This window comes from Pogoniulus pusillus, chromosome 5 (assembly GCF_015220805.1).
Source record: "Pogoniulus pusillus isolate bPogPus1 chromosome 5, bPogPus1.pri, whole genome shotgun sequence".
Taxonomy (NCBI): domain Eukaryota; kingdom Metazoa; phylum Chordata; class Aves; order Piciformes; family Lybiidae; genus Pogoniulus; species Pogoniulus pusillus.
In genome coordinates, this window is record NC_087268.1 from 7527016 (window position 1) to 7539226 (window position 12211).

Below are 12211 nucleotides of genomic sequence, written 5' to 3' on the forward strand. Positions count from 1 at the left end.
TCAACAGAACAGCCAAAGGCTTTCTACTCAGAGTGAGAAGAAATTTTGCAAGCTTCAAACTCCATCAGATCAAAACCACAGCCTGCACAGCTCTTGAAAGCAGGCAGCCTATGCATTTTCCAACAAAGGTGTTCTTAACTCCACAGCCATTGGGAATCCTGTCCATCCTTGAAGAGGAATGTATGTTCCCAAAAGCTACTGATATGACATTCAAAGCCAAACTCTATGACAACCATCTTGGCAAGTCACCTAACTTACAGAAGCCCAGGCCTGATAAGAAAAGGAAATATGAAGCCCACTTTGAACTTCGTCACTATGCTGGCTCAGTAAGTTCCTCTGTCAACTTTGTATTAGAGGTCTTCCAAGTGGGGTTGGGTCCATAGCACACCACAAGGGAAGGATGGAGAGGGGAAGAAAGAAACAGCAAGGAATAAAAGCAGACATCTACTCTCTCTGCACAAGTATTGCAGCACAGCAAGTTGTCACCAGACTCCAGGACATCTGGTCCTTGGGTACACAAATGAATTGAAACAACTGAGGAAGTCTAGTGATGCTTTTGCTGAATAGATGCCTTTCCTTTGCCACTTAAACCAGACTCAGACTAGTCATTAAAGAGTGGCAGCATCCCACTTTCAATCTTGGGAAAGTTGGCAAGGGTCTTTTTATAAGGGCTTATACTGATAGGATGAGAGGAAATGGATTGAAGTTGGAAGGGGAGAGATTTAGATCTGATATTAGGAAGAGGAGTGTGGTGAGACCCTGGAACAGGTTGCCCAGAGAGGTTGTGGGTGCCCCCTCTCTGGAGGTGTTCAGTGCCAGGTTGGAAGGTGTCCCTGCCCATGTACTACTTGATCTTTATGATTCCTTCCAACTCAAACCATTCTATGATTCTGTGATTTGCAACCTCTGATTTAGTTTCAATGCCTTGCTGTAGGTTCCCTACAACATCATTGGGTGGCTTGAGAAGAACAAGGACCCACTTAATGAAACTGTAGTGGGCATTTTCCAAAAATCATCCAACAAACTCCTGGCAAGCTTGTTTGAAAGCTACATTGGTGCTGACAGTGGTAAGCAGAAGCAGCCTCACATGGGGTTTCTTTCATTCCTGGGATGCATGCTTGGGAATACATTTAAGAAACAAAACAATCCTCTCATCTGCAATTTGCTCAACACTAAATGAGGCAGTGACTAATTATTTAGATGTGCACAGCATCTGTAGGAGTTTGCCAGTTATACCAAAGTGCCATTAACTCGGCTAATTTGAATGCATAATAACTTTGAGCAATTCTGGCAAGGAAATCTGAGCCTTGTCAGCACTCCAGGGGGAGTTTGAGCCTGCAAGTGTGGCACAAAAACTGTTGCACAGAAATATCTGTGGAAAAGAGCAGCTCTTCTTTCCCATGCTGTCATCCCCCTTGCTTGTATTTTCCGCCTTGTATCCAATAAGAAATACAAAAGGATGTTTTGGAATATTTTGATGGATTATAAGTCTTATGAGGAACAGCTGAAGCAATCAGAAGAGGAGGCTTCTACAGCTACCTCAGAGGGGGCCACTCTCTTCTCACATGCAACAAGTGACAAGATGAGAGGAAACAGCCTGAAATTGTGCCAGGAGAGGCTCAGATTGGATAGTAGGAAGAATTTTTTCACAGAAAGAGTTATAAAGCACTGGAACAGGCTGCCCAGGGAGGTGGCAAAGTCATCATCCCTGCAAGTGTTTTAGAGATTCACAGATGTGGTGCTTAGGGATGTGGTTTAGTGGTAGTGGCTTAGCAGTAGTGGTGGAACTGTGAGATTTGGGTGAGTGGTCGGAGTTGATGACCTCAAAGGTCTCTTCTAAGCTCAACAGTTCTATGGTTCTATAATCAGTGGCAAGTAGACACTGAAAGTACCTCAACACCATTCCACATTGGCAAAAGCAGAAGAACTTGCCAATACACCTTGCTGCTAGTTTTTTGCTTGCCAAGACATACATCCTCCTCCTTGGAGGTGTTTAAGGCCAGGTTGGATGAGGCCCTGAGCAGCCTGGTCTAGTGAAATGTGTCCCTGCCCATAGCAGGGGGTTGGAGCTAGTTGGTCTTTAAGGTCCCCTCCCACCCAAATCATTCTATGATTCTTTGAACATTTTAAAGCTGTCTGCATTACACAGAGCTGTTTTATTTCTAAGACAAGTAGCAAGCCTCCAGAACACTGATCTTAAGTAGATCAGACTGGCATTCATTACAGAGATGTAGCTTCTATGTCCTGAAGTTACAGTCAGCTACAACCTATTTGTTAGTAACCTAATTTCCATAGGTGTTGTTGTCATGAATCATGAGACACTTTCTGAGGAAGCAAGGAGGCTGCAGACTCCATAATGTGAATAAGAGGTGGAGATGAATGGAAGCAATAAAAATCCTGCCACTAGCAAACCCTTGCAAGTCACTGCCTATTTGCCTGTGGATATTCCTGTCCAACAGATCACCACCACCTTTCTCCTCAGTGTCAGGAGAAAAGAATACTCTGCCCAGGTCAGCCTTTCCCAGTCTTGGCAGTGTCATGGCCAAGAAAGGGGACAAGCTGTGGATAATCCCATCATGCACCTTGCACTCTTCACTTCTCCTGTGATGTTGAGTATTGTTGGCAGGTGACAAAACGCCAGACCTCCCGGTGATGATCTAATGGTCCAGTGTTTAGAAAGCTGCAACAATTGCTGTACACTTTGGGTCATGTTTGGCTCTTGTGAAACTTCATAAAGGTCATGTCAGAAACTAGCACTCCTTTGGAGGAGCTGAGTGATTCTGGCTCTGGAGCTTTAAGCAAAATTCAGGGGATGCAAAGCTGCTGTATCTAAAATTGCAAATATTCATTTCCCTCAAACCTAGACCAATGTTAGTTGCACGAGTTCAGTGTCTGCACAGCAGGCACATGTGCATCAGTGTCTGTACAGCACAGTGTGCAGTGGCAATTTTCCAGCAGCATGACTTGTTCTGTTTACTGGTGCAGGTTCTCTGGAATAGGTTGCTCAGAGAGGTTGTGGATGCCCCCTCCATGGAGGTGTTCAATGCCAGGTTGGACAGGGCCTTGAGTAACCTGGTCTAGTGGAAGGTGTCCCTGCCCATGGCAGGGGAGTTGGATCTGTGTGGCAAGCAGGTGAGACCTTACCAGGAGTACTGTGTCCAGCTATAAACACCCAACACAAGAGGCACATGGTCCTGCTGGTGTGGGTCCAGAAGAAGCCACAAAAATGATCAGAGAGCTGGAGCACGTTGCCTGTGAAGACAGGCTCAAAGAACTGGGGGCTATTGAGCCTGGAGAAGAGAAGGTTTCAGGAAGACCTCAATTCAAGAGAGATGTTGAGATACTGGAACATGTCCACAGGAGGGCGACAAAGCTGCTGAGGGGCTTGAAACAGCCCTGTGAGGAGAGGCTGAGGGAGCTGGGGGTGTGCAGCCTGCAGAAGAGGAGGCTCAGGGCTGACCTCATTGCTGTCTACAACTACCTGAAGGGAGGCTGTAGCCAGGTGGGGGGTGGCCTCTTCTCCCAGGCAACCAGCAACAGAACAAGGGGACACAGTCTCAAGTTGTGCCAGGAGAAGTATAGGCTGGGTGTTAGGAGGAAGTTCTTGCAAGAAAGAGTGATTGGCATTGGAATGGGCTGCCCAGGGAGGTGGTGGAGTTTCCATCCCTGGAGGTGTTCCAGAAAAGCCTGGCTGAGGCACTTAGTGCCATGGTCTAGTTGACTGGCTAGGGCTGGGTGCTAGGTTGGGCTGGATGATCTTGGAGGTCTCTTCCAACCTGGTTGATTTTTTTCATTCTATGACCATAGAAGTGCATTTCAATATCTGAAGAGAACCTACAGGGAGGCTGGGGAGGGACTGTTAAGAAGGGCTTTTAGTGACTGGATGCAGGGCAATGCTTTAAAGCTGGAGCAGGATAGATTTAGGTTAGGCATCAGGATAAAGTTCTTCACAATGACAGTGGTGAGATACTGGAACAGGATGCCCAGAATGTTGAGGTCCCATTCCTGGAGACATCCAAGATCAGACTTGCGGTGGCCTTGAGAAACCTGATCTAGTTGGAGGTGTCCCTGCTGACTGCAAGGGAGTTGGACAAGATAACCTTTGAGGGTCATTTCCAACCTAATGCTATCTCCAAATTCTGTGAACTAGATGACCTGTAAGTTCTCTTCCAACTCAAACCATTCTATGACTCTACCTTATTCATATTTGTAGACTTTCTGTATAACAAATGATGCTGTGAAATGCAAATGCAATCCAGAAAGCTGGCAGCAGTCCTTGACAGAAACCCCAAGTACGAACAGAGATCTACAAACCTGTAATAGATCCCACTTGATGTTCAGAAGGTTTTGGATAACACTTGAGCAATCAGAGCCAGCAAGCTATTAGCTGTGCCTTTCACTGCAAGGGATTTGTGCTGCCAGAAGGATTTGTCTGTCCCCATGACCTGTATGCACTCTCTACTGAGACACAGATTGGATCTTTTACTTCTTTCTTTTCATATTTTCTTTCCTTAGGTGACCAGGGTGGAGAAAAAAAACGTAAGAAAGGTGCCTCTTTTCAGACCGTCTCCTCCTTGCACAAGGTTTGTTCACCTCTTGCCATCTGATTGTTTGAGTTAAGGCAATTTATTGAAGAGCAATCATAGAATCAACCAGGTTGGAAGAGACCTCCAAGATCATCCAGTCCAACCTAGCACCCAGCCCTATCCAGTCAATTAGACCATGGCACTAAGTGCCTCATCCAGGCTTTGCTTGAACACCTCCAGGGATGGTGCCTCCACCACCTCCCTGGGCAGCCCATTCCAATGCCAATCACTCTCTCTGGCAACAACTTCCTCCTAACATCCAGCCTAGACCTACGCCGGCACAACTTGAGACTGTGTGACTGGATGAGCTTTTGAGGTCCCTTCCAGCCCCTGCCATTCTGTGATCCTGTGATGATGCTGTATCTTGCTGCTTCTCCTGTTTCTGATGTTTCTGGGGCTGTGAGTTACATGTGTGTCTTCTTAAGACTCTGCTGAAAATGATGAGTTTCTGCAACTAAAGTCAATTCATATTTTGGTTTATTTGGACATGTTTCCCAGCGATAACTTTGGTATGTTATTGGAGGCTACTTACAGGGGTGACATTAATACACATCACAGCCAACTGAAGGAATAAAGGATTGCAGTTCCACTGAACAGCTAAAGCTGGTTGTGATTTTCACATGTCTGTTGCAGGAAAATTTGAACAAGCTGATGACTAACTTAAAATCCACAGCCCCTCACTTCGTACGATGCATTATCCCCAACGAATCCAAAACTCCAGGTAGGAAAGATCCTGCAGTCTGAACGCTGCAGAATATTTCAACTGTGTCCTTCCAATAGTTACCTCCAAGCCACCAGTTTGTACTTACATACCGTACTTCTCCTGCCCCTCTACTCTGCCCTAGTGAGCTCTCACCTGGACTATTGTGTCCAGTTCTGGGCTCCTCAGTTCAAGAAGGATAGGGAACTACTGGAGAGAGTCCAGTAAAGGCTATGAGAATGATGAAGGGACTGGAACATCTGTCTCATTGGGAAAGGCTGAGAGACCTGGAGCTGTTTGGCCTTCAGAGAAGGCTGAGAGGGGATCTGATCAATGTTTATAACCACCTGAAGGGTGGGTGTCAAGAAGAAGGAGCCAGTCTCTTTTCACTGGTGCCCAGTGACAGGACAAGGGGCAGTGGACACAAACTGTAAGACAGGAAGTTCCATTCAATGTGAGGGAAAACTTTGCTGTGAGGGTGCTGAAGCCCTGGAGCAGGCTGCCCACCAAGGTTTTGGAGTCTCCCTCTCTAGAGACTGTCAAGACCCATCTGCATGCAGTCCTGTGTGGCCTGCCCAAGGTGAGCAGAGGGGTTGGACTGCCTGTAGAGTGCGTCTACAGCTACCTGAAAGGACTTTGTGGAGAGGTTGGTGATGGTCTCTTCTCACAGGCAGATAGTGATAGAATAAGAGGGAATGGCCTCAAGCTGTGACTGGGGAGGTTTAGACTGGGTATTAGGAAACATTTTTTTCCCAGCAAGAGTGGTCAGGCATATGAATGGGCTGCCTAGGGAGGTGGTGGTCACCAAAAGTCGTTTGGATGTGGTGCTTGGGGATATGGTTTAAGGGTGAACTTCGTAGAGTAGGGATAAAGGTTGGACTTGATGATCCTGGGGGTCTTTTCCAGCCAGATTTCTGTGAAAGTTCCTTTCCAAACCCTACCATTCTATGCTTTTGTGACTGTCTGCAATCACAATGGCGTTGCTCTTTCAGATGACACCTTGTATTCCCCTTGGCTAAAAGAAGATGAAACTCCATCTAATGTAGGCTTGGTTTTGCCCCTGTAGGTGAAATGGATGCTTTCCTGGTCTTGCATCAGCTCCGCTGTAATGGTGTCCTGGAAGGCATCCGCATTTGCCGTAAGGGTTTCCCAAACAGGGTGCTTTATGCTGACTTTAAACAAAGGTAATGCCAAGCTGTGTTTTCTCCTGTCCTGAGGCATCAGCCAACATAAGCAAAGCATGTCTTCTCATTTTTATCTGGGGTCTTTTATTCCATTCAACTTTATTTACTATTCAGTTTGCCTGAACAGGAAAGGCAGAATTCTACTCTTGCTTGTGTCTGCGTACATGATTATAGGATGATTTATTTATTTAAAACAAGTTTGGGGGTTGTTGGGTTGGGTTTTTTTTAAGCTTGAGGGAGGGCAGGGGGGTGGGTGGGTGTGTAAAGGCAGAATCTAGGCCACGTTTGCTCATTGCTCATCTGTTATTAACAGGTACCGCATCCTGAATCCAGGCGCGATCCCAGAGGACACATTTGTAGACAGCAGAAAAGCTGCTGAAAAACTGATGGCATCTTTAGATGTTGACCACAACCAGTATCGTTTTGGACACACCAAGGTAACCAGAGAAGACCAGCACTGCTTATGTAAAGGGAAAAGTGAAGGTCCAGAGGAGGCCACAAAGATGATCAGAAGACTGGAGCACCTCCCCTGTGGAGACAGGCTGAGAGAGCTGGGGCTGTTCAGCCTGGAGAGGAGAAGGCTCCAGGGAGACATTATAGCTGCATTTCAATATCTGAAGGAGACCTGCAGGAAATCTGAGGGGGGGGACTTATTACAAGAGACTCTAGTGATAGAATGAGGGGCAATCTATGATTCTAATCTGGAGCGGGGGAATATTTAGACTGGATACTGGGAAGAAATGCTTGACAGGGAGGGCAGTGAGACACTGGCACAGGCTGCCCAGAGAGGTTGTGGATGCCCCCTCCCTGGAGCTGTTCAAGGCCAGGTTGGATGAGTCCTTGAGCAAACTTGTCTAGTGAGAGGTGTCCCTGTCTATGGCAGGGGGTTTTGAACTAGGTGATCTTCAAGGTCACATCCAATGCAACTATTCTATGAATCTATGATGTAGTATCTAATTTGCTGAACAGGACATTATACAGTTTCTGGTGGAGGCAATTAAGGAGAGTTTATAACACAAGGAGCTAGCAATAAAGCATCAAAGAGGTAATTAATTAAGCTGTTCTAGAGGAATTTTATTTCTGTGGCTTAAGCTCCCACAAAGCTTTTCTTGCTACGAGCAGATACAGCAGCAGCTGTGAAACAATAGCTTATTTCATCTAACATAAGTACACTCAGATGTAGATGGACCAGAAGATCAGCTGCAGTTCTTTGGAATGAGACCACGTGCAATTATGACATGATGCCATCAGCAAGGATCTCTGGGAGCTGTGTTTCAATTGACCTGCTTTGAACCCTGTTATAGCTGGAAAGTACCATGGCAATAAAATAGTCTAGCCTGCTCATAACTGAGGATATGAGACCTGGTCTTAATACAACTTTGGAACTAAACAGTTCCTGATTCGAGCAGTATTATGAAGTATTTAACTTTATAGTGTGTCAATAAGAGTACCAATTCTGAAGAATTTCAGTAGTTCAAGAAGGACATGGACTTGCTGGAGCAGGTCCAGGGGAGGGCCACAAACATGATCAGAAGACTGGATCATCCCTCCTGTAAAGACAGGCTGAGAGAATTGGGTCTGTTCAGGCTGGAGAATAGAAGGCTTCAGGGAGACCTTAGAGCAGCATTTCAACATCTGAAGGGGACCTAAAGAAAGGCTGAGGAGGGACTGTTTAGAAGGGCTTATGGTAATAGGATGTGGGGCAGTGGTTGGAAATTGGAGCAGGGTAGATTCAGTTTGGACATCAGCAGGATGCTCTTCACAATGACAGTGGTGAAATACTGGAACAAGCTGCCCAGAGATATGGTTGAGGCCTCATTCCTGAAGAAGTTCAGGGTCACTCTTGGTGGGGCCCTGAGCAACCTGACATAGTTGGAGGTGTCCCTGGTCACTGCAGGGAAGTTGGGTAAGATGCCTTAAAGTACATCAATTGTTTCACAGAATCCACAGCGTGGTGAGGCTTGGAAGAGACCTCTAGAGAACATCTAGCCCAACACCTCTGCTAAAGCAGAGTCACTCACAGCAGGTGAATGTGGAACAGGCAATGGGAAAGTGAACACAGATATAGTCCCAGGTACAAGAAAGCATTATGAGGGCTCCTTCCAACTTGACACATCCTGTGGTTCTGCAACTGGAATAAAACAATTCAGGACGGTAACATTCCATCCATGCATGTTCCAGGTGTTCTTCAAGGCTGGGCTCCTGGGCCATCTAGAAGAAATGAGGGATGAGAGACTGGCAAAAATCTTAACAATGATCCAGGCAAGAGCACGTGGCAGACTGATGAGGATTGAGTTCCAGAAGATAGTGGAGCGCAGGTATTATATAGGCACCCCCTTAAACCTCAGCAGATAATAATCATTATCATTTAATTATGCATTGAATGAAGCCATTACTGTAAGGTTGTAAGTAGGCCTAAATTAAAGGTTTAAAGTGGATGTAAGATAAAAATAGCAGCTGTGTATTAGTTGCCTGCAGCTCCGGGAAAAATCAGGTTTGGAAATGGCTCTTGTTCTCGGACATCAAGAGGTGAGGAGAAAGTTTCTTGCATATGTTGGGACCTAGTACAAGCTCCTCTCAGATTACTGAGAACAAAGCCAAAAGCCTGTCTGAGAATGGAAAAAAAAAAAATCTCAATCCAGACTAAGCTTCAGGTAATTTGGTTTGTTTTCTTCTCAAACCAGGGATGCCCTCCTTGTGATTCAGTGGAACATACGTGCTTTCATGGCTGTGAAGAACTGGCCCTGGATGAAGCTTTTCTTCAAGATCAAACCTCTTCTGAAGTCTGCAGAAACTGAAAAGGAGATGGCCAATATGAAAGAAGAGTTCTTGAAGCTGAAGGAAGCCCTGGAAAAATCTGAAGCCAGGAGAAAGGAGCTTGAAGAAAAGCAAGTCTCTTTAGTCCAGGAAAAAAATGATTTGCTTCTCCAGCTGCAAGCTGTGAGTAAACACATGTGTTCACATTGGACATCAGGAGGAAGTTCTTCAGGATAAGAGTGGTGAAATAATGGAATAGGTTGCCCAGAGATGTGGTGGAGGCCCCATTCCTAGAGACAGTCGAGGTCAAACTTCATGCACCCTTGAGCAAGCTGATCCTGTTGGAAATGTCCCTGCTTATTGCAGGGGGGTTGGACAAGATGACCTTTGAATCATAGAATCATAGAATCAACCAGGTTGGAAGAGACCTCCAAGATCATCCAGTCCAACCTAGCACCCAGCCCTATCCAGTCAACTAGACCATGGCACTAAGTGCCTCATCCAGGCTTTGCTTGAAGACCCCCAGGGACGGTGCCTCCACCACCTCCCTGGGCAGCCCATTCCAATGGGAAATCACTCTCTCTGTGAAGGTCCCTTCCAACCTGTTGCATTCTACCATTTTAACTATTAGAGGCTCTTTGAAACTCAAAGGCTTACAGACCAGCATGCTAGTGAAATTCAATTAAAACCAGGCATTGCTCTTGTCAAAGTCTTGCCAAAAATTAGAGTGGATAGAACTTCTCATGTTATAGCATATGGGCTAGAGATGCAAATCTTAACAGGTTCTGGCCATGGCAGTTTGAGATGGAAGTCATCTCGTAGTTGACCAGTCATATTCACTAATGTCCCTGCTTATGGCAGGAAGGTTGGAACTAGATGACCCTTAAGGTCCCTTCAAACCATTCTATGAATCTTGCTCTATTCATTACTTTTCAGTCTTGTCTTCTGAAATAAAGAGTAGGAAGTTTTTCTTACAGTGGATCAAGCTTTCTGACAGGATAGGTGACAAGTAGGGATAGGAAAAAACCAGGCAGTCATTGCTGTCCTCTTCTTTGTGCCACACCAGGAGCAAGACACCCTGGCAGATGCTGAGGAACGATGCGACTTGTTGATCAAATCCAAGATTCAGCTGGAGGCCAAAGTCAAAGAACTGACAGAGCGGGTGGAGGATGAGGAAGAGATGAATTCTGAGCTGACCTCTAAGAAGAGAAAGTTGGAAGATGAGTGCTCTGAACTCAAGAAGGATATTGATGACCTTGAGATAACCCTTGCAAAAGTAGAGAAAGAGAAGCATGCTACTGAGAACAAGGTACCTTTAGGACTTCACCATGGGCTCAAGAGAGGTTGGGCATGGATTACATTTATGACAATATCTACTGGTCTCCTGATGATTTTATACTGTGTGTTACACAGGCCACACGAGGGAGCAGTATATGCAAAGTTATTTGACCTTGGAAGGGAAATTTTACTCTCTCTGAGTCCAGGTTTCCCATTTCCTGAAATGATTTTTCCTGCAGTTTAGCTAAATAATTATGTCAGATTTGAGCATTTCTGAGTAAACCATTTCCTGCTGTGACTCTGTAACCAGGGGAGGTTTAGGTTGAACATAAGGAAAAATTTATTCCCCCAAAGGGTTGTCAAGCTCTGGCACAGGCTGCCTGGAGAAGCGGTGGAGTCTCTGTCTCTAGAGGGGTTCCAAAGCTGTGAAGTTGTGGTGCTGAGGGTTTAGTGGTGACCTGGTAGTGCTGGGGTAATGGTTGGGCTTGATAATCTTAAAGGTCTTTTCCAAACAAAATCATCCCATTTGTTCTTTGAGGTTTTCTTCTAAGAGTCTGTACAAGGAAAACTGTAATTGTACAGGTGACTTGTAGATGAAATCCACTTGTTGGGGGGCATACAAGAAAGCTGGAGAGGGGCTTTTTATATGGCCTTGTAGTGATAGGATGAGGAGAAATGGCTCTGAGATGGAAAAGGCTAGATCTAGGCTGGATATTAGGAAGAAATTCTTGACGGTGAGGCTGGTGAGACACTGGAACAGGCTGCCCAGGGAGGTTGTGGATTCCCCCTGACCAGACATGTTCAAGGCCAGTTTGGATTAGGCCTTGATCAACCTGGTCTAGTGGGAGGTGTCCTTGCCTATTTCAGGGGTCTTGGAACTAGATGATCTTGAAGGTCTCTTCCAACCCAAATCATTCTGTGATTCTCCCAGAGAGAATCAAAAGGTGGAGTTGACCACAATAACAGTCACACTGAAAAGAATTTAGTCCACTTGAAAGAATATTCCAACCCCATAAGAAGATCTGGCACACATTGGCTCCCTTGTTGATGATTTGACTCTAAATCCTTATGCAGCTGCACAGAGAGAGGTCTCAGTCCCTTTATTTCCATTGTATCCTGCATACACATTCAGCACAGACAGTTGCTTAAGCCAGGTTGCAACGATCCCTTGTTTCAAAGCCTTCTAAACACATCTTTCTTTCTCACACAGGTCAAAAATCTGACAGAAGAAATGGCAACCCTTGATGAGAATATCAGCAAACTTACTAAGGAGAAAAAGTCCTTGCAGGAAGCTCATCAGCAAGTTCTGGATGACTTACAAGCAGAGGAGGATAAGGTCAACACTTTGAGCAAAGCTAAAGTGAAACTGGAACAGCAAGTGGATGATGTAAGCTGGCTCTGCCCTCATTTCCCTAAGCTTATTTGTCCACCACTTAGAGTTTGCATGTGTCTGAAACATTGCAAAGCTTTGAGATATACTCCTGTCTTTTTAGATGTGATCAAGGATTTAGAAATGGAGTCCTTGTACTGCCTATGGAAGGTACAATTACAGGAAGGCTGTAAGAGCTTCTCTGTGTAGTTCAGTCTTTGGAAGGAGAGAGATAATGAGAGAAAACCTGCTCTCTGCATTCGCAGTTCAGCTGGCAGGAAGTCAAACAGAGCTCTCCTACAAAGAGAACTATCCTGCTTGCACTAATGTAGAGCGT

At 45.6% G+C, this 12211-nt stretch overlaps 1 protein-coding gene across 1 annotated transcript in view; it reads left to right on the plus strand.

Moving 5' to 3' along the window:
• Positions 1-12211, plus strand: part of MYH15 (myosin heavy chain 15) — a 98583-nt gene that overhangs the window by 52073 nt on the left and 34299 nt on the right. The window contains exons 17-26 of the mRNA XM_064143129.1: positions 147-326; positions 935-1067; positions 4516-4583; positions 5220-5307; positions 6353-6470; positions 6784-6907; positions 8652-8788; positions 9155-9410; positions 10294-10536; positions 11716-11892. Coding sequence (XP_063999199.1) covers positions 147-326; positions 935-1067; positions 4516-4583; positions 5220-5307; positions 6353-6470; positions 6784-6907; positions 8652-8788; positions 9155-9410; positions 10294-10536; positions 11716-11892 — 1524 coding nt within the window. The remainder of the gene's footprint in view (positions 1-146; positions 327-934; positions 1068-4515; positions 4584-5219; positions 5308-6352; positions 6471-6783; positions 6908-8651; positions 8789-9154; positions 9411-10293; positions 10537-11715; positions 11893-12211) is intronic.